The following is a 23,415-nucleotide window of genomic DNA, read 5'->3' as shown; positions in this document are numbered from 1 at the left end:
TCTTCTCTATGCATGGATACTGGGGGGGGGGGGGGGGGGGGGGGGGGGATCCTCCCTATAAGCTGTGCGTTGCACCATTCCCTGCTCTGTGTTATGAGTGGTGGCCCTGGTGATGCTGCAGCGAGGCGGGCGGGGGGAGGAGAGGGGAGGGGAGGGGTCGCTCCATCTCCTCGCGCTCATCGCATCCACTTCTCACAGCGCGCCGGCTGCTGGCGGGAAAGCACGAGAAGCAGAGAGAGAGAGAGAGAGAGAGAGAGAGAGAGAGAGAGAGAGAGAGAGAGAGAGAGGGGGAACGAGGGGTTGGGAGGGAGAGAGACAGAAAAAAGAGAGAGCGTGTGTGTGCGTGTCCTGTGTGTGCGCGTGGATTGCACCACCGCAACCCGTTCACCGTTTCTGCAGGCGGCCATGCGCTGATGGAGAGAATAAAGCCGACAAGCTTTGCTTTTTCCCCAGCTTCATCCAGCGTCCTGTCATTCCAGATGTGACGGCCAGGTCGTTTTATGACGCCCGCATCGAGTCCCGCCTCGGACAGACTGTGACACCATGGCTCTGGTTATGGAACCTATAAGTAAATGGACACCAAAGCAAGTGCTGGACTGGATGAAAGGTATCTGCATCCCTCTTAGTGCAGCTGGCTCTTCATATTCATGCAGCTTGAGGTTACAGAATGATGATGGTGATGATGAGGATGTTGCTTGTGGTGGTAGTGAGCAGCTGAGGGCCACACTGCATGTGCATGTGTGTTCTCCTGACGTGGTTTTTTTTTCTTTAGGCAGAAGTGACCACACTCCAGGTTGGTCAAAGTGACTAAAGTAGTCAGAGCCGGTGCAGTTAGATTGTTGCCCACCCCCCCACCACCACCATCACCAACGCACCCCCACCCTGAAAGAAGTGATGTCTGGAGGCTCAGCATTCTGTCATCCCCTCTCGCGCCTCTCATCAATGAACGAGGCAGATGTGGCATCCTCACACACTGGCACATGCCCTCGAGCCCATATCACCAGGAGTGCCCACGTGCGCGTGCATGCGTGATTAATGTAGTTCGCTGCATGCACCCCAGCTTCCCCCCCTCCCCAGACTCCCCCCCCCCTCCGTCGATGCGCGGCGCGCAGTCAGTTTCAGCACCATGGACAGCGCAATGCCGCCTGCCATATAAGGCAAAGGCAGCGGTCACGCGGGCTTCTTCCCTTTTCCTTGTTGCTCTTCTTTGCTGGCTCGGATCCCTTCATGGAGACAGTATGAATGAGTAATCACTAATCGTGCGTGTCCATGAGTGCGCGGTGTATGTGCTGTTCTCACACACTCTGGTCATCCACAGAGCTGTGAGAGAAACTGTGGTAGGCCTTCTGACAGACAATGGGAACCAAGGAAGAGGGGGCTTGGGGGGGTGGGGGTGTGGGGGTGTCCGCAATCCCTTACTTAAGAAGATGACTTAATCACTAGACTGATGACTCAGAATGTTGCAAAAGTGTGGAAACAGATGTGAATGCACATCTACGTGTGTTCACCATCCAGAAAGCACTGCTGGATTCTCTGCCATCGCTCAGATTAGAGGTCTGGTTTCATGGAGAGGAGTTATTTGGCGTGATTACTACGATGTCCCATGGTTTGTAATTGCTCTCCTCAACCACATCCAGCAGAGCTGCAGCTCCAGCTGCTGATCTGTGGAGTGCACCTGAAGCATTCACCAACCCAAGCTGAGCTGAATTATGATTGTAAACAAGAAAAGCAGCAGATTCAGGGTGCTAAGAGCACAAAGTTTCAGATATGAGGGTTTAATGTCAAACAGGTGAATGCTATACAGGTCATATCAGTTGGAAATAAGCACACAAATGATTGTTTTAGAGGTTTTTGACCAGGAAGATGTTGTGAAGACTGCTGATGAAAAATAGCAGCTGGCTAAAGATGTGTTGTAGTTTTACTTCAGCATGTTTCTGCTTTGGATTTCAGTCCCAAACTGGGAAAACTGCATGACAGCAAATGTTAGTGAAAAGAGTCTAGCCCACCTCATCACCAACATGGATACAAGAATCTCACTTATTGGTAAAGAAAGGAGAAACAGATGAGTTCATGGTGGCTTCTTGGAGGAAGTTTAATTCCTCATCCAACCTTGTTGCTTTCCTTGTTTTCTTTCTCTTGCTCGTCTTGCAGTTTTATCCTCTGATGGAAGTCCTCTCGCTTCTCCTTCATAGACCCTCAGAGGCAGGCGGCATTAATCTGTACACGGGTTCCACTTTGGCCTTTTTGCTGGAAATGTTTAATCTCTGCCATGCTGATGTGTGTTTCTGTACCTTTTTTTTTTTTTTTTTTTTTTTTTTAACAAAGAAGCGACATTGAGACCTTTATTTTCCTGCTTACAATAAGATGACAGATATTAAGCATATTTAGGGATTACAGAAAATATTTGCCTCCAGCATGTAGTTCATGGATCTCTGGACAGTTGAATCAGTTCAGTAATGATAGAAAAGCTTTGACTTATTGCATACATGCAACAGTAATTTCAGCGCAACATAAACTTTTTTTTTCTTTTTTACTTTTTAAAAAATGATCAATGACAAAACTTTAAAGGAAAAGTTTTTTTTATATATATAAATGAAATATGCACTAAGAGATAATCTACAAAATAGTAGGGGTTAGAAAATCGAATTGAAAAATCGAAAATCAGGATTGTTTTGCTTGACAATTTTAAAATCGATTTTTTGTTAAAAAATTAAAAAATTTTTTCAAATATGTAAATATAATCCATTACATTTTTTTTTTTGGTCATTTTTGTTTTTATTGATCTTTTAACTTGTCTTCTTGGGCATTATAGCAGCAGAATGATGGTCTGGCTACTGCGTTGCATTTCCCAATTGAAATCAAGAAAAATGACAAGATAAAATTAAGTTTTATACATTTTTTTTTTTTTTTTGCTTTTAATCTACAAAAATTCGCAACATTGAAGAATTGTGAGAATCGCAATTTAAATTGAATTGGCACCCCAAAAAAGAAAAATTCAGAATCGAATCGAATCGGGACAAAAGCATATCATCACAGCCCTAAAAAATATTATCTAAAGAGTACGTGAACCAGAAGCGCTCACTGCAATGCCATAAAGCCACGTGAAAAAGCTTTAATGCTAATAGTTACCTTCAGAAGTTGTATAATTAGTTCAATGAGCTCCTTCTTTGTGTGAAATAAGCGTCACACACTCTATGTGCACCTGTCCCGACACATCCCAGAGTCTGCAACACCATTAAACCAGTGACACCACCAAGCAAGCAGCACAGCGCAGACTGAGGAGCTCTTTAAACTGGCCATGATCCTGGTCCTCCGTCGGTGTGGGCTGTGCCCTCTGCCTGCGGGGGCGGGGGGCTGCTCACGGGCTCTTGGGGCCCTGGGGCCTGCGCTCTGTCTGCCCTAGGTGGCCGGTGCCCGGCGGGATCGGCCCTTGCCGGCCTGGGCCTGCTGGGGCCTGTTCCCCCTGACTGCGGGGGACTCTGGTTGGGCACCTCCTTCGCCACCTCCTGGGCAGATGCATGGCTGGCTCTGGAGTGGGGGGGTTGGGATCTGTACCTGGGGGTGACTGTCGGTTACCCGGGTCTCTGGGTTCTCCTGGCCTTCCTCTAGCTGTAGGCGGGCGGGGTCACATTGGCATGATCACTCTTCTCTAAACACGTTCCACTCTGAATGTTCTGCATGAATGTTCTGCATGTGTCACAGTCACTGAGTCATCCAGCAAGTTTATTCACTAACAGCAGGTAGCTCTCTTTCTGTCTTTTTGACTTAACTTGCTAGTTTCTGGTCCTCATGATTGTCAACGGTTTTGTTCTCCACGAATCTAGAGTTGGCTTGTGTGGGTGTATATATTTATGTGTGTGGGTGGGTATGTGTGTGTACTTATGTGTATGTGTATGTATGTATGTGTATGGATATGTATATATGTATGCATATGTGTGAGTGTATGTGTATGTATGTGTATGTATGTGAGTATGTATATGTGTATATATGTATATATATATATATATATATATATATATATATATATATATATATATATATATATATATATATATATATATGTGTGTGTGTATGTATGTGTATATGTATGTATGTATATCTATCTTTATGTATGCATGTATGTGTACATGTGTGTGTATGCATGTGTATGTATGTGTAGATGTATGTATGTATGTATATATGTATATATATAATGTATGTGCGAGTGTATATACATATATATGTAGGTGGGTATGTATGTGCATATACATGTATGCATTGATCTCTTTCTTTTGTTTTTTTTTTTTGTTTTTTTATGTTCTCTTTTCTGTTCTCTTTCTGCCCCTTTCCTGTCCTTTCCGGTCGGGTCCAGCAGCATAAACTCTGTAATACAAGCTATTATCCAAAACAAATTGAAAAATAAAATAAGAATCAAGAAATACAAGGGGATCATTACATCTACAAAAGTTCCCCTTGGCAAAATAAATTTGCTCAGCAGAACACAGCATCCAGAACATCAGTCTGCTTGCTTAAATGCTGGACAAGACAAAAAAAAAAAAAAAAAAAAAAAAAAAAAAAACTGGCCATGAACTATCATGATTTCAGATTTTATTATGAACAGATATGGTTGACAACTTGATTCTTTTAAATGCTTTTTGACATTTAGAATAATTTTCTTTATTAGAAATCTGAACAAAATAAAAAATCAGACTCTGGTCTTTTGTGGTTTTGTCATATGTAAGAATACAGAAGAAGGAGATCTGATATACTCTGCAGTCCAACACAGAAAACCTGACACAGCTGGCTACTATGCAGGCAAAGCAGGGTATCCTATATATCCTCTGCTGCTGTAGTCGGCCTGTTCCAGCAGCGAATCGCTGGTGAGCCTCACAGAAAGATGACTCATCAGCAATTGTTTTGATTTGAACACCCACACCAGAGGAGTTTCCTATATGAGTGAGCGTGTCTGCGTCTGTGTGTGTGAGAGCATGCATCCACTAAGGTGTGTGCAGTTGATGACGCAACTGATGTCTTCAGTACACTGCTGCATACAGATCTGAGCCTGAACATGAGAGGCAACAAAGGAGAATGGACTTATTCTCCTTCTGCTTCTCCTTCTTTTCCTTTTACTGTCCCCCCCGCCACACACACACACACACACACACACACACACACACACACACACACACACACACACACACACACACACACACACACATACACACACCCACACACACCCTCCCTGCACCTCAGGCGTACAGTATCGAAAGCCTGCTGATGCATACGACATTGACAGGAAAATGAATAAGGTTGTTCACTTATTCTGCAGTAATCTCTCTCCCCCCTGTTCATACAAGCGACTATGAATGGCCGTGAGCATGCGCACGTTTCAACTGTACTCAACTTATCCACCGAAAATGTTATCACATCGTTTGGATCATTACTGAGTAGCAAAATGCTTTATTTCTCCATTAAAAGACTCAGCTTGTTGAGTGTCTGGGGCTTTGAGGACTATTTCACCGTTCACCTGCAAGGCAAGAATGAGGGTTAAATATCCTTTAAACATCATTTATCTGCCTGAACTATGTGAAACTGAGAAATTCAGCAAACCCCCCCCCCCCCAAAAAAAACAAATAAAATTTTGATTCAGAAGCAGATGACTTTCATAGTCTTTAGTAAAATAGAAGGAATTGAGCATCAGGCTTACAGCAGATGCACTCTGAGTGAGCCTCCAGTTTCATACTGTGCCCCTTGATTCAGTCTCCTGCTGATAGGCTAAGGAAGTCTGTGTTGGAGAACACACTCCCCCTGGCTCCAACTGTGCCCATGCTTCAGTTTCAGCTGCATTAAAGATTTAAGAGTGCCTCTTATTATAAGGAAACACACACATATGCACATCCATAGAGGAAACCTCCTCTAGTTGTCTTTTTTTTTTTTTTTATGCACCAAAAAAATCCACAGAACGAAGAACCGCATGTGGATATATGAGGATGTATCTAAAGAACTGTGCATGTTTAACTGAATCATATGGTGCATGTATGCACGCTGACATATGCATAGACACAAACTCTTGAGCAGGCGCTTTAAGTGGGGCATCGGTCGTCATGGAAACCCAATCTGATGGTGTTTGAGTCACAACACATGTCATGGGGAAGCATCGAAGCACACGGATGCCCAACGCACAGATAGACGTATACAGACACTTGGATGCACATAAGCATGCACACACACACACACGTACACACACACTCGTGAGCTTCTCTTTTTTTATGGCCTGAAGCGGGAAGAGGAAGAGAGCAGGGACATGGACTCAGAAAAGGGGAGGTGCAAAGCAAAATGAAAGAAAGGCTGCGGAGCCTAAGATGGGGGAGGAAATGAGGGAGCGTGAAAGGGTGGGCATGACAGAGAAGGAGGAGAGACGATGGTAGAGCGGTGCGGGGAAGTGGAGATGCTGTGGGCAACATATCAAAGCACCGCTCCATCCGGCTGCTTGGACAGAGGGGCCTGTGTGAGTGTGTGAGTGAATATTCACGTGCTTTACAGGGTTGATTTTGCACCTGTTGTTCCACGGCAGCAGTTTTTAGGAAGCAAAGAAGTTTGGATGAAATAAAGTTTCGCAGAATCCAGATTAAACTCCAGTAGTTTACACACCAGGACTGATTAAAACTTTTGTACTTCGCAGTAATCCGAGCTTTTATGTGGAACGAAGCTACGCAGGATCAAAATGTTTCGCTATTTGTTTTTTATTTTCTTATTTACTTTGATCATATGACCAAAACTCTGAAATCATGTAATGTGGTCAGACTGCCACCAGATATAATCATCTGCTGTTTATTACTCACTCTTCAACAAGTGACTAAAAGTCAAGCGGAATAAATGTCCAAATGCTGCATAGATTCTTTGTTTATATTTACTTAACTGGCAAATCAATACAAGTACACATAAAAAAACAAATATTTCTAATGTAAACCAACATTAATTGACTTTTTTTTAAAAAGGGAAATGAGCTCTAAATCCACATTTTTCCACTAACAAGCAAATGACTCACAAATGAAAGTCAAATGGTTTATGTTTTTAGCTGCAAAATGCTCCATTATGTTCACAGAGTTGTGTATCCTCTTTAGTGTTTTCTATGCAGATACAGATGACAGAATCATGAAGTTACTAGTTTATCTTTTGGCATGAATGGTCAGGGGAAGGCTGGGGTTGTGTGTGCGTGTGTTTTAAAGTGTGAAACTGTTTTTATTTTTATGTTGTTAAGCACTTTGATATGCTTTTGTATGAAAAGTGCAATACAAATAAAGTTGATTTGATTTGTACCCACCTTTCCATACGAGCGACGACACTGATGGCAGTCTGAAGCTACGCTTATGGTTGAGTTCGAGATCTTGCTAACAGTTTACGCTTGGCATACTCCGATCTTTTTGGCTGGGCGTGAAACATCCAACGTCTTGAGACCCGTCTCGTCTGGGTGGGAAATTTAAAAACCACAAGGAAACTATGGTACACCAGCAGGTCCGTCACTGCAAACTTATCTTCAACTCGTCTAAATCCAAACAGGTTGTTGCAGATATAACAAAAATACTGCTTTAAATCAAAACAAACAAGGCAAAACCACATTTTTGTGTTTGTATCTGGATGATACATGAGGTGTCACTCTTTCAGCAGCAATGTTTAGGATTAAAAAACTGCAGTGAGTCCAACATGCCTCAGTATCAGACAGCTGAATATAGACCAACGCCGCCTCCTTTGGTTGGCATGGACGAACAACGGCAAACAAGGGCGACTTTGCGGTGTTGGTCATTTTGCACCTGTTGTGCGAAGACTTTGTGAAAAGGGCTTGTGACACTCATCCAAACCAGTAAAGTTATGCAGAGCTCCAACTATTATGTAACCTTTAGGAAGAGTGTAAAATATAATGGAAGTGTACCACTCCTTGTCACATCCAGTTATTGGATCATTTTTTAAATAAACCAGATTGAGTAGCTATAATAGTGTGTGTGCTCAGTAATTACACACATTACGGATATATTTTACAAAGTTTAGATTGTCTAGGACAAGGGGTGCCCAAGTCCGGTCCTGGAGATCTACCATCCTGCTGTTTTTAGGTGTGACCCTGCTCCAACACACCTGAATCGAAGAAGTGGCTCATTAGCAGCCTCTGCAGAGCTGAACGACATGCAGAAGAGGAATTCAGCTGTTTGACTCAGCTGTGCTGTACACGGGTTGCATCTAAAGGTTGCAGGACGGTAGATCTCCAGGACTGGACTTGGGCACCCCTGGTCTAGGATATGGTGTGCTCGTGTCGTGAACTGCGAATGCGTGGAGGTTAGAAGAATTATGGCTTGTTCAGGTAAAAGTGAAGCTTGTTCTAATACAGTAGATTTTCTACTGGTCTTTCTGGCCTTTTAGATACCCAGACCTGAGTTCCTGGTACGTTTCCTTCCTCCTCTGCCTGCAGATGCTCTCTTAACTCCTCCCTGCTCTCTGGATGAGAGGAAGATGTGAAAGTAAAAATGCCAGGAAGCTAAACTGTCACAGTCTGAAGAATATTCTGACATGATGTGATGAATATTTCACAGAAGGAATATTTTTAGAGAGATCTGTCTTTTCTTCACACTCGACAATGCTCTCACACCAGTTGGAGTTTTACAGATGAGGCCAAGAGCGCTGAGGTCTGTGCACCGTTTCTGCTCTTAGCTCAAGCTACGCTAACACGCCAAACAGGGAGAAAAGCTTGGACTGATTCCAGTTCATTTTAATACTCTAACAGCAAATCTACTGTCTTTAAGTTTTTCAGCCTCATTACCATGTTTTACGCAGATTGTGGCCTTTCATACCCTTCCAGTGGAGGCGCATACAAGCTTCAGCGTGGATGTGTGATCCTTAGCCTAGCATCAGCGCAGGGTCCTGAGGGGCAGCAACTGCTGATCCTTCACTTCTGCTTGGAGGCCTTTTTTCACTCTGGTTGCCTAGCAACCCCATGTTTCTGAAAGGGGAGGGGTTTACTTTGCCCAGGAAAGTAAGAAAATATTGGAGGGAGTTGCATAAAATGTGGATGAAGCTGTCAAGAAGAGATGCTTCCTCAAGGCTCAGCGCAGCGAGATCCAATGATGGTCGGGATCAAGGGGTAGAGATCTGAAGTTCTGAGACAAAATGCATGTTATGTAATCTGTAAAAAATGCACAGCACGCTTTTTTTCAGCGTAGTAAAGCGTCTGCACATTTACATGACTTCAGAAAAAGTCAACTAGAACTGGACTTTTGGAAGACATACATGTTTTAGGCCAAATTAAACTGTACTTCGTCAAAATGTCTCAAAGTCAAGACTTAAAAGACAAGAATCATGCAGTTGGAAGTGGACTTTCTGCTCCAACTGGCTGAAACAGGTGTCAAACTCTGGAGTGGGGGCCACAGTGTAATTATATTTGGCCCACGAGGCAATACCAAAGGACTCCTAGAGCTGGCCCGCTGGTATTATACAGTATATGTACTGCAAATATTACAAAAACCAGAATGCTCTGATGGGAGTTTGGTGCATCAGTCAAGACTGGACCTCATCTTTTGTTGACAGTAGTCGTAGCAACTTCAAGTTACTGCAGCAGAGATGGCTAAAGAAGCCCGGCCCTTTAATGAGGGAGTGTTTGTGAAAAGTGCATGATGAAAGTTTGTGAACCCAGAGAAAGAACAAGCATATTAAAACGAGAGTCGGAGCAGAAACACAGAAGCTGAACACACACCAGTCTGAGGTTTATTGTCATATTGGAAGTTTTTTTTTCATCAATATCAGTGTTGGCTTGTGAGTCTGCCTGATTTCAAATTTTGGTCCACTGTATGTTTGAGTTTGACACCTCTGCGTTAAGACATGATGTGCATTCTCTGAAGTACGTGCGGAAAAGGAAGAAAACTAAGCTGGTAAAAACAGAAAATCGAAGAAAAGGATTGTATGAATTTCATTTGTGCAGCAAAAAAAAAGTCCAAAATACAGAATGTACAAAAGTGTTAAGCTGACATTTTAACTGTTTTCTGCCTCATTATATGTTTTTTTTATCTTGGTTTGGTACGTGACAAAACAGTTCAGCCTCTAAAAAGCCCAAAATGGACAAGATCAAAATGAGCTTCTCACCACCTAGAAAAGTCAGACATACACGGTGTGGTCAGAGAAGTGATTTCTCTTCTATGCTTGCATAGAAGAACAAAGACAGTAATCTAATTACATGGCCTGCTCAAGCTGTCACTGTGATTTGACTTTTCTGTGCATGAAGTTGAACTGCAGCGGACCTTTCTGCAGGTTAACAGCTTCCAGCATGTTAGCAAATGCACCTCGTCATGGATCGGAGGGGTGTGTAGTCACCAAAGCTAAGCTTACTTTGCTGTAGTGGGATTTAAAAAAAAGGCAGCACATAGAAAAACGACCCTTAAACGTCTCGCTACTATTGTAAATTTAGCATTGGATGATTATAATGATTTAAATAAGAAAAGAATAAACATTTATCCCACTTCACAGATTTGTTGTTTTTACATATCAATGTTTATCGTTTATTGACTTGAACTTCCTTGACAGTTTGTAAAAACTGTAAAGTTGAAGCTATTTTACTAAAGTTTGCCAGTATTTTATAGATAAAAACACTGATGTTTTAGAAATGGTAATATTTCATGTAGATTTAATCTTTTCACCTGTTTGTACTGCATTGGGAAAAAAAGAGCTTTCTCCATAGGATGCATTTAAATGTCTAAGTTTATCTTCATCTGCCATGTGGTGAATTATTTTACATTCACAACTAAACAATGCTGCTGAAAAATGACAATGTTCACCATTTTTAGAAACGCAACATCATCGCTCAGGTGAAACAACCAAATATTTTGTTGGTAAGTTTGACAGAAAACATATTTGCTGTGAATGTTCAGACTGTACTGGAAGAAACATGAAAATTTGCACAATAAAACACTTGTTTTAGTTTATTTTTCTGCAATAACTAATTAAAAAAAAAAAGATATTTATTCATCTTAAAATACTGTAGAGAGTGGAAATGTTGAGGAGACATTTCTCTTTGCAACACCATGCTTCAGGCAGAAACCTTGATTCAAGAAAAAGTATAAAATTATTTAGAAAAAAATGGAAAAATGCATCGATACTGTCTGCAAAATGAAGACAGGGAAATCAGGCTGTTGAGACACTAGCTGTGCAGTTCAGACATACGGTGATTTAAAATTAAGTTCCTGACTTAAAGCAGGAAAAATAATATTTATAGAAAAGTCCCATGAGCGCCGTTCACTCCTTCACATTCCTAATCGCTTGGTCAGTTCAGGGTCACGTGGAAACCAGAGCCTTTCCCAGCAATCATCAGACGAGAGGCGGCGTACAACCTGGACAGGTCCCCCGTCTGTCACAGTTTTCAGCTGATGCAATATTTCTGCTCCCTTTCCAGTATATTTCCAGACACATTTCTGTCATTACTCAAGCAGAATTAATTGTTATTTTTACCATCTGCACAAATGTGACCCCTCCCCGCATGATTTTCTGTGTGTTTGCTGACCTCGGCCCCCCCATGTGCGAGTTACAGTACAGCTGGCGGATGAACTCGGCAGATGAACCCAGATCAGCTGTTCATCCTCCAGGGGAGACTTTTTGAGTCATCTGATTGTCTAGCAGCTCTGTGTCACACCAGAGATGTATATGTGTGGATTTGCATCTGTTTGTATGCATTTCCATACACATGCGTTCATAAAAAGGCATGAAAGGCGTGAAAACGACCAGCAAATATCGCTGAAAATCGGTCAAAGTCTCCATGTTGCAGAAAATACACTTTAGCTTTTCTAAAAGAAGCAAATTGACCTTTTTGATTTTTTATTCATCACTTCTTTATATAATTTACAGTTTTGCACGCTAAAAGCTGAGCAAATATGCTTTCAAAAGGAAGGTCATGAATAATTTTTACCGTAAATTTGCATCATGCAAAGATGAACCGGTGATCTGAGGTAGACTTGCACACAGTTTTAGGATGCATGACAGGCAGGTTGCTTCAGGCGTCCTGGAGAACATGCTGCTATTTGTCTGTGGATTTGCTCTGCCTCAGCTGATTCAGTGTCTTCATGTGATCTCCACCATGTCAGAGATCTGGTCTCTCCAGGGGGTCATATCCAATGCTTAGCTCCTTTCCAGTCTGCAGTTGTGCATTTCAGCCTATCTGTGGATGGTTTTAAATAACAAAAAAAGGTCTGAAAATCTGAAATGGCTGCATGTTGTTTTGTTAAGGAAAAAAGTGTGTGTGTGTGTGTGTGTGTGTGTGTGTGTGTGTGTATGCATTTTTATATCTATTTATTAGATGATTAATGTAACAGCTGTAATGATAATCAAGTAATGATTACACTATATTTGAATAAGGAATAAATAAGCTTTTCTGTCATCCTGCTCCTTTTCAGACTCTAATGCAACTGAGTCTTTTTTATTTTAATCTATTGATTATTTTGTGTTGTGTTTTGTTTCAAATAAAGAAATATCAGTAAATCTATTTATTAAACTTCACTGGACAGCATTTCTATTCCAAAAAATACCTTATATTAATGAATAAAATGCTAACTTGAGTAAAATGCAAGTGCACTTAGTTTTACTGATAAATCTACAGCAAAATATATCAAAATGTTACAGAACAGTGTTGAATGAAGTTTGAACAAATCTTACAGGAGAGATTATGTTTGCATTTGCAGCTTTTTCATGTGAACTTTAGTTAAGCTTGTTTTTGTTTGTTTTACATGTGAGTCGCACGTTCCAGGCAAAGAAAAGGACATTTATATTAATCGGTGTTTCAGACGGAGGCAGCTCAGCGCTGCATCATTGTGTCATCACACACATCCAGCAGCGTTGGATTGGGAGGGGGCTTCATGAAGCTGGTGTGTTGGTGCATACAATGGGCGCGTTTTGCTTCAACCTCCATCACGACCCAGCAGCAGATTAACTTCAACCTCCATTCTGCCCTCTGTACTTTCACACATGACATGCATGACAAGATGTGCAATGAAGGCGCATCAGTCCTGTCTAGAATAGACATATGTGCAAGAGGCCACAGTGAGGTCACGGAATAAGTGTGAACATGTTCGGCAAGCTACATTTTATCTGATATATTATCAGCAGGAGAACAGATTATAAAACAGTTTTAAGCATAAATATTTTTATATGAAAATAGTGAAAGGTAATTAATTCTTACTTGTTATGCTTGGTAATATAAATGATGGATGTAGGAGACGTATAGATGAGGAGGAGGTGCAGGGGTGCATTAGAAGTGTGTGTGTGTAGAGGTGGTGGTTCATGTGTGCATGCATTGAAGCATATAAAGGCGCGTACTCACCTGGGACTCAGGCGGGAGAGTTAGGGTGGGGTAGTCGCCATAATTTTGTTGACCGCTGTCATCATTTTTGTCTGTTTATCTCACTGGTTAAGTCAATCCATTCATCCACCCTGGTTGAGATGTTACAGCTTGGCAAAGCTATCATGCAATAGATGTACCAAAATGCATCCCTAAATCTCAGTGTATCTGTCATAAAACTTCCAGAGGAGCCGACCCATTCCCTCAGCGGCTAAAGGTGGTTTGGAAGCCGCAATAGTGGGCGCCACATGATTATTCTCATTTTTCTAGTACATTAAAATGAGCACATGTTGTTCGAGTTTTAGCTTAAAACTCATATTTTACATACTGCTGCTAGCCAAGTGTTTAGAAAACTAAGGTTGAAAAAAAATGACCAAATAATCCTTACAAGTGTGTTCATATGTATTCATCCCCTTTCATTAAAGAAAAGGCTGAATTTACAACAGTCACTCAAATAACTGGAGACTTAAAAAAGGAACAATAACTAAAAATTTGCAAAAATATAATTTAGTAATATAAGACACTGTTCTTTTGTTTAATTGAGTTGAAGAAAGAAAAAAAAACAAACAAACAAATTGGTCCTGGACAAATTAGAGACTTTTCTGTTGAACGGTGGGACAAAATACCTGCCAACAGGTGCAGAAGTCTGACTGAGAGGAACAGAAAACACCTGACTGGAGCGGAAACATTAAAGGATTCTTCAACTAAATATTAGTTTATGACTGATGTAATATGTAATAAATGATCTTATTTGTTTGCCTTTAAAAAATATTACTATTGAACCAGAATTAGAATATAATGTAATGATTTTCATAAAATTTTTATTTATTATTACTTTAGTCAATTTCAGCTTATTTTACAGGCAGCTGTTTTTTTTTCCTTTTTTAATGAAAGGGTATGAATAAATATGAGCACAACTGTATATAATAAATATTATCTTCTCTATTTGACACATTCATACCTCAATAAACACATCATTTTAGTGTCTTGCCCAAGGACACTTTGGCATGTGATCAGGAGATCAAACTTTTGACCATCAGGTTTGTAGAAAACTGCTCTGCCTCCTGAACTGCAGCCTCCCTGTACAGATTCCCCAAATGCAAATCAGGCATTAATAAATCAGTATTTCTCATTAACTCCATAATAACATTGTTTAACCATCTTTTGTTGGTTGTTTATATCATTTAAAGCCATAACTAAAGCTTTTATGGACACTGTTTCAGCACTTGGAATGTAATTGATTCTTCTTTTATTGTTTTGCTGTAGATGTAGAAATAGTAGCATCAGCTGGTAATAATTTGAGGCTGCATATGCCCATGTGAAAAAAAATACTCCTCACATGCGCCTCCTCGATTTCACAGCAGTAGTTTACACATATTTAATGTGTAAACCTGGTATTCTTCGTGTGGTAACCTCATAGTACTTTATTTGCAGCACACGCTAACAAATGGGACAATAGGCTTTTCCCAGAGGGAATGTGTTTCATTAAATAAATTTCACTTGTGTTGCCACAGTTCAGAGCCTCTTGCAGACGTGTTAGATTTGAAATCGCTCTGGTACGCTGGATATAACAAGATTGCGTCTGCATATCTCTCGGAGCAATAGAAGGTTTTTATTATTCTCAGTCCCATGACAAGATGGCTCTTGCTCTTGATATGACTCTTGTTTGTTCATGTTCTCCTCGTCTTTTCTCACTTCTGGTGCTGTTCCCTCATTTCTCAGTTTGGCTGAAGTAAAATGAATCCTCAAGAGACCTGGTGTTTACCCCCATATTGTCAACAATCTGCCTTTCCTTGCTAAAGTATTGGAAATCTGTTGCATCGCAGCTTTATGATCAGTTTGTCAGTGATCTGTATGAAAATTTCAGTCTGGCTTTTGTTCGCTTCACAAAATCACAAGTGATCTCTCGGCTGCCGACCCCTCACCGCCCTCATCCTCCTTACCTGAATGCAGCTTTAGATGCAGTTTTTCATACCGTCCTCCTGACAGATTAGTTATAAATGGATTATCTATGGAGGTGAGTGCAGTAGATAAACCCTGCACTAGTTTCTTGCATATCTTTCTTGCACACTTGCATGCTTGGGCCTCTCTTGTTCACTACATACATCCTCGCTATTGGCAATATCTTCTGTAAATATGACATTACATTTCAATGCTACGCAGATGACACCCAGCTCTACCTGTCCAATAAAATTCCTTTCTTCCCTCTTCTATTGCCTCAGGGAACGTCCAGGTTAAGAGTCTGGGTGTCATCCTTGACAGTCCTCTATTGTTCCAACTCAATAACACCGCTTCTCTATCTTCCTTCCATCTACGTCACATCTCAGGTCCACATCCATCTTTCACACCCATCAGTACCTCTATACTGGTCCCCATCCTGGTTGCATCCCATCTAAATTACAGGAAACTCTCTTCTTCTTGGTTTAACCGATAAATTCCCAAATAAACTGCAAAAAGTCTGCAAAAACTCCCTCCTTTAGTCATACTACGTCTGTCCTGCAGCAGCTCCACTGGTTTCCAGTTAAATTCTTCACCATCTATAAAACCGTACTTCTCCCCTGCAAGGCCATCAACATCCTCCTCCTTCTTCCTCACACTGAGCTCCTTTAAATTCCACTTTAACGCACAAAGTCTAAGACTGACATGTTTCCCTTTAGTTCTGGATCTGGAATGACTTCAGTAATACATGTTATTGCTGTTTTTACTGTATTTTATTCTATGTTAGTGTTGTTTGATTGACTTTTTTTACTTCTTTCCCTGTAATCCTATTTTGTGTTTTGATACGGTGACCTTTAATGTCCTAAAAGTTGCCTATGAATAACATTTATTATTATTATTATTATTATTATTATTATAATTATTATAAATAAGGTGCAACCACACTGCTTGCCCTCTGTCAGCATTACTTCCATTGGTCATGTGGGATGCTCCTTACAGCTCAGCTTTAAGACATTACCTCTGCAGGTGCGCTGCAGAATGGCAATAATAGGGAGTGTATTTGGTACATTGTTGTTGTGTGTGTTCTTAGTGGGATTCAGTGTATTACTTGTGTTTCTCTCTGTGTGTGTGTGAGCATGTGCATGGATTTGCATCTTCTTGAGCATCTTTGCTCTGTGTTGGCTCGTCTTCAAGGCGGCTTGTTCATTAAGTGTGTGGGGAGATGTGCTTTCTGCTGACGTTGTTGCCTTCTGAGGCGGAGGTTCTTACTGATCGATAGTATCCAGAACCCACCTTTCTCTATGTGTAGCTGACTGGCTGCACAGGATGCACCGGCACTGTCTTGAGTATATTGGACACACAATGATAACACAACACATCAAGGTGTGTTCTCATAATCAGACACAAAGAATGTGCATTAACATGTGAGTTTTCTTTGTTATACTCAGTAACTTTCTACCAAAGCATTGAAAAGACATCTGCCTCTGGGCTGGTGCTTATCTGTAGCTGTTATTTGACAGAGTAAGACAAATTTCAGTGCCGTGGTGTAGCCATCTGCCGTCCTGTCAGAAATCTGCATTGCATCAAAGTAGGCCAGAATTCATTTTTACATTGTGATAGGCATCTTTAAAGCTATTTCAAGGAATGACATTATTATGTTTTCCCTTTTTTGTCCCTGGTCAGACGTCCCTTTAAATGCCTCATCAGCCCAAACCAAGTATTCAGTCAAATAGGACTCAGGTCTTACGTACAGTCAAAGAAGACAGACACATCAGCATGTCCTAATCCACGCCTGTCTGTACTTTTCTCAGGTCTGGATGACTGTCTCCAGCAGTACGTGAAGAGTTTTGAGCGGGAGCAGATGGGAGGAGAGCAGCTGCTGCACATCACTCATCAGGAGCTGGAAGAGCTTGGAGTCACCAGAATAGGACATCAGGAGCTCATCCTGGAAGCGGTCGACCTCCTCTGTGCCCTGGTTAGTCTCTGGTACCTTTCCTCCTTTAGACTAGAGCACCCTGCACAGGGGGCAGCATGATGTGTGTGCAAAGCAGATGATCTTTGCCAGGAAGTACCAATCTGAATGTAGAAGGTTCAAAATGACAGGGAGAAACTATCAAGCACTGCAACCCAAACAAATCAAAATTCAAACCACAAGCAATTATACTGGAACATGAGAACAGCACTGTCCAGTTTTGGGCTAATTTTAATGTTTCCACTTCAAGTAAAACCACACAAACATGGTGTCATGAATGCAGAGACTCAGCTGATTATAAAGATCTCTGTCTCATCATGTGGGACAGTGTAAGCTAACAGCCAAAGAGCTGCAAACAAAACGATCCCTAAGTCTTAAATCCTGTCTTTTTTTCTGTTTAGTGGTCAAAAGTTGCATTTAGTCTGCCGATCCGTGGGTTTACATGGGAGTTTTAATTCCTCTTTAATTCCTCAATGAAAAACGACCATAAAAATGCTTGATTGATTGAAAAAGTTTATTTGAACATAATGAAATCTAAAAACAAAAACAAGAAAAAAAAAAAGACAACAAAACAAAACAAAACATAGAAATAAGAGATGACAAAACGTTCAAAAGGAGTGGGTAGAAGCATAAATTTATATGTAATCCCACCCCAGTGATGAGCAATACAATATCAATAACAACAATATTAGCGCTTCATTCCTAATGCTAGTTTCTATTCAGAATTAAACTTATTTCCGATGTAAGTGGCTGTTTTATTCGTATTTTAATTCCAAACTATTTAATCCCTCTGTCATGTAAACCTTCATTCCACTCTAAGTTAATTCCGGTTGTTCTGAGCATGCTCGTTACCTCGTCCTGTCCCGATGACGTGCGTTGTTTTGCCTCCCGTGTTCGGTGATCTATCTTTCTTCTCCTTCTTAGTTGCTGCAGAAAGTGAAGTAGTATGCTGGTGTTGAGCTGCTACTTAATGTTTATAATATAAATAGAGGTGAAACTGGTTCTTATTATGTAGTTTTTACAAGTTACGACTGAAAAGACGAGAAGCAGGGAGCCATCTTTGTTTATTTCCAATCAGAACCCTTCCCAACCTGCCGCTCTAAAGAGGAATTAAGTGAGGACGGGTTTCATGAAAACTTGTAGGAGAATATTCTGAATTATTAATTCCGAACTAAAAAACATCATGTAACCGTAGCCATTGCGTCTCCTGTGACTCAGTCTCAGTGTGAAATGAATCCGAAGGTCCTGCTAGTTTCCGTGAAGATGAAGGAGGTTTTATAGTGAAAGATTCTCTCTTCCTATCATAGACTATCATGGAGTTCCCTTCTTTCTGGATCCTCACGGTGTTCCTAAAGTGAATTTGGGGGCTTCACTGCATTCTCCTGCCTCTTACATCATCCCCCTCTTAACCCTTTTTATTGGGCAGTGAACATGTTTGCACACTTCACTGGACACACAAAATGCCTCTGCATGCTGGTCCATGACATTAGAACCAAATGGAGCTCTCCTTCCATGAAAAATCAGGCTCCGTTCTAGCTAATTCACTGACATCAGACACAAGAAATCAGTTTTTACTGAACTTATAAGTATAACTTTTATTATTTAAAAAAAAGTATTTAAAGTCTTGTATTATTGGTCCAGCAGTTATAAGCACAAATAACTAAATAAGAAGCATAATTATGATATAAATATATATATAAAAAAAGAATAAAATGTAAGAATCAAGGGAAGCTTTATATCCAAAAGGCTCCTCATGGAAGAATTAGTTTGTTCAGCACAACATGGCAACCAGACCATCATTCTGTTGTCATGGTGATGGACAGAACAGGATAAAAGAAAAAAAATCTTGTATATCCTGTTATAGTATCATAACCCAAACATGTTTCAATAAAGTGTTAAAATAATGACCTAAATCATTTTTTCAAGTTTTCCCAAAAACACAATAGACTGATTTCATGTAGAAATCTAGTTCAGTTTTTTATTAATTTAAAAAAAACAAACAAACAAACAAAAAAAAAACTAATAAAACTTACTTAGGCCATGCTTACTTAGGTATAATGTCATTTTACTACAGAAGTGGGTGATCTAAAATCAAACAATGTGTTCCTTAGATATTTCACCTGTTTAACACCTCTATTAAAACATCTGTAGGTTAACAGTTTAGGCTCCAACTTTTTGCACATGTCCTGATCAGAAAAGACTTCACTCATGCCAAGATGAACTGGTTTTTACTGAAAGCAATGCAGTTTTCTTTTAGGAGGAGATTAGGAGACATTTACATTTTCTGTTGCGTTGCAGGTGAATTTACTCTGACACTGCTGTAGTAATCTCACATGTCTCCTTTTCTTTTAGGACGAAGATTATAGTCCTTGTAGTTGTGATATTGGGCATGTGGTTTGGCACAGGAGGCTGAAAAAATAGGCCTAGTCAAGGAAAGTTTAATGTTCTTTTTAGATTAATTGATTGGCAGTAGCTTAATATAATCAGGGAAATTCATGTTTCTATTTCAATCTATATGTTTTTTCTCTTTCAAAAGTTATTTTTATAATAAATACATTCAGACACACACAAAGGGAAACAAAAATCCAGCAAAACGATAAATTAATCTGACAACAAGATCATTCTTTTAAATATTTCCATTAATAACATGATGATCATTATAACAATTCATGTACTGGTGTCTGGATGTTGTCACAGTCCTTGTCTAGAGGGAGACGCTAACCACAAAAAGATGTGATGATGAGAGACTGAAAAATAACAAAAACCCAAAATAACACAGATAGATTTGACAAGAAGAACACACTGGCATCAAGTAGAAACAGGTGTTACACTCTAATAGTGTGTCTGAAAATCACAGAAATAGTTCATGTCCCTAATTCAGACTTTGGTAAAGTGGTTTGAGTGTTTTTCTCGGATTTCACCCCACAATCCAAAGTCATCCATGTAAGGCTATTTGTGTGAATTTTAGCACACGCAGTTGACTGACTATTCATGTCATGGATGTTAAGGCTGATTACTTAATGATATGCTTCTAAAAAAACAACATGTTGAAATGAAAAGATGTTGGTGCCCATCTAGCACTAAAAGGCTCCTAAACCTCTGACATAGTAGCATTTATCTTGGCACATACAGTAGTTAATCACCGTGGCTCAGACACATCCAGTCAAGAAAGATTTTACTTTGATCCATTAACAAGTTTTCAGAATAGAATGTGTAGCAGCTGTTTTCTTTTGCAGATTTTAATAACTTTAACATGTTAAACTGACACAAAAGTGAATTTCACTCTGGCAGGTTTGAATGTGCTGATTATGATGCAAGAAGAGGTGGATGGTGGTGGTATTACACAGCCGCCTGTGATGCAGAGAATAAACTTTGTGCTTTGCTATCGGTTGCAAATAGTTACGGTTGAGCTTAGGCACAGAAAATACAGGGTTGCAGATAAAACTGCATGGTTAGAAAACTGCTCAATAAATACGTATGGAAATGTGGAATTATATATCAGATTCGTTAAGTCACCGGAATGATGCTCAAATAACTTTCTTCACTACATTTTAGCATATGGAAAATTTGTGTGTATACTCTTCATTGGAGATATGATTATGCATAAACTAGAGAAATTCAGTTTGTTGGGATTTGGTCCAACTTTTCATTTCTGATACCGATATCAACCAATACCGATATTTGTCGGGTGCATTGTGCCAAACAACCAAACTATCTAGAATACTATACATGACACGTCTTGCCATGTGGAGTTAGAGGAGGCCTAACTGAAGAGTTTGATACATGACATGTGCATGTTGTGTAAAAGTTATGTCATTAAAGATATTAAAAAAATGATCATTTCAAATATTTCATTTTAACGGATTTCTCCATCTCTATTATTGGAAACTTTTTTCCATTAAGGTTTATACTATAGTTAAGTTTGTGTACATACATATATGTATATATATATACATACATATATATATATATATATATATACATATACATATATATATATATATATATATATATATATATATATATGTATATATATATATATATATATATATATATATATATATATATATATATATATATATATATATATATATATATATATATACATATATGTATGTACACAAACTTAATTATAGGCCTGTGTATATATATAATATAGTATAGTTAGTTTGATATATAACATGTGCATTTTAAAAGTTGTGTGATTAAAGATGTAAACAAGGTTTATTCTATAGTATAAACCTTTATGGAGGAAATTTCCAGAGGAAGAAATAATTTTTTACTTGCTGTTATACGAGTCTTCATCAAAAAGAAGTATCTGATGAAGAGACAGATTATAAATAAATGAATAAATAGTCATTTGGTGGTTGCTTTGCATGCTTCCACGGTCACTGCTGACTGTATGTGCTGTGGCCCCGTTCAGGATTAGGGAATTAGGAGGAATTAGGTGCTACTCTCCCAGAGAGATGGAGAAAAGGAGGGAAAAGAGGAGAGGTGAAAAGGAAGGAGAGAGGTAGAGAATGTAAAGAGAGCACCTTATCTCCCGGGCACACATGGCTGGATTAACTGGAGCTGTTTGAATGTGTGTGAGTGTGTTTTAGCACGTTCAATCGTGTGTGTGTGTGTGTGTGTGTGTGTGTGTGTATGTGTGTGTAGAAGGGGGGGTGCTAATCAGCACCTCTACTCATTCAAATTTTCCAGCGTAGGAACGAGTGTCCCAGTGTACCAATCACCGTATGTCCTGGAGCTGGACACACTCGCACATGCCATCCTACACACACATTCAAAGATGCCAACTAGATGAGATGAGTCACTGAAACTACTGCTGTGAGTGCTTTTAAGGGATAATACTAGCTATTTACAACTTGAATCTTGTTTTTATTTAACATTGGCAGTCATTCCTATGAAACACTACAATAAGGGAAGTTATACAGGCTGAGACCAAGGAGGACTGAAATGTCAGGGGAAGGAAACAAAGCCTGTCTGGAAGGTTTAAATACTCTAAATTTAATTATAGTCTCATTCAATTCAATTCAACTTTATTTGTATAGCGCCACTTCACAACAATGTTGTCACAGGGCACTTTACATACATGAATCAACATGCACATCAATTCGAGCCAATTCATACATATCCTATTATAGAAACCAACTGATTGCATCGAGTCATGACTTCCATCCAATCCCCCATCCTGAGCATGCACACGGCGACAGTGGGAAGGAAAAAACTCCCCTTTAACAGGAAGGAAACCTCTGGCAGAACCCGGCTCAGGAAGGGCAGCCATCTGCCTCGTCTGAACCAATTTACAGAACTTAGAGGGGAGAATCAAGGCTTATTGAACAATATAAAGGCAGGTTGCATTCTTTAGTTTGTGTGCATTTTACTTTTTAAAGGAAAAAGACAGATTAGAAAAGTAACATCCAGTCTATTTTTAGGATAATCTCGATAAATGACAACTCTAATTGTTCCATTTTTCATCTCTTTTCTGTCAATATCAACAGATTCTCAGATCTCTTCAATTAAATTGTTTAAAACAGTCTAATCATTAGCGCTGGTTGATATGCTTTTCTCTCAATTTGATTCTTTTGGGTGCCGATTCGATTTAAACTGCGATTCCTCAGTTTGGTCGAATTGTAGTTTGCTTTTTAAACAGCAGACCATGTAAAAAGTTGCATGATGACCACGTTTACAGACTATATCATCAACCAAATTCACCAAATAAAAAAAAACAATTGTGTCTCAGTTTTTTAAGATTGATTCAGCATCGAAATATCTGAAACAGCTGTTTGAACTTACACTCTTGTTTCAGAAGCTTGAACTGCATATAAAAGTGCTGGTTTGAGTGTCCGTTGGCTTGCTGCAGCGCTACGTTTGACTCTTAGCGCTGCATTTGCCTCAGGATGACGTCCTGCTGGGTGGGCATAAACGTTGTGTTACCGCAGTACGCCACATGTGCATCACAGAGTTCATAAACAGCTTTGGTCATGTCTAGCTCTGCTTTTCCCTTCAAAATGTGTTCAAACATTTGACTTAAAATGTGATGGTGGAGGATTTATCTCTGTGCATTCTTGCAGGTTGTCCGACATTCTCCGTCTTCTGTTTACGTGTTTTCCAAAATGGATATAACGTCACGTTACTGGACAGTCAAAGAAATATATTTCGC

General features: G+C 39.9%; 1 protein-coding gene across 1 annotated transcript in view; it reads left to right on the top strand.

Annotated features, from left to right (window-relative positions):
• Nucleotides 1-543: 543 nt before the first annotated feature.
• LOC306763571 (connector enhancer of kinase suppressor of ras 2) overlaps nt 544-23,415 on the top strand; it is a gene marked incomplete at both ends in the record, with an annotated part of 76,658 nt that continues 53,786 nt past the window's right edge. The window contains 2 exons of the mRNA XM_079250413.1: nt 544-607; nt 17,092-17,255. Coding sequence (XP_079106539.1) covers nt 544-607; nt 17,092-17,255 — 228 coding nt within the window. The remainder of the gene's footprint in view (nt 608-17,091; nt 17,256-23,415) is intronic.

The sequence above is a fragment of the Telmatherina bonti genome, assembly GCF_933228915.1.
Source record: "Telmatherina bonti genome assembly, chromosome: 12".
Taxonomy (NCBI): domain Eukaryota; kingdom Metazoa; phylum Chordata; class Actinopteri; order Atheriniformes; family Telmatherinidae; genus Telmatherina; species Telmatherina bonti.
This window is presented reverse-complemented; position numbering and strand designations above follow the sequence as displayed.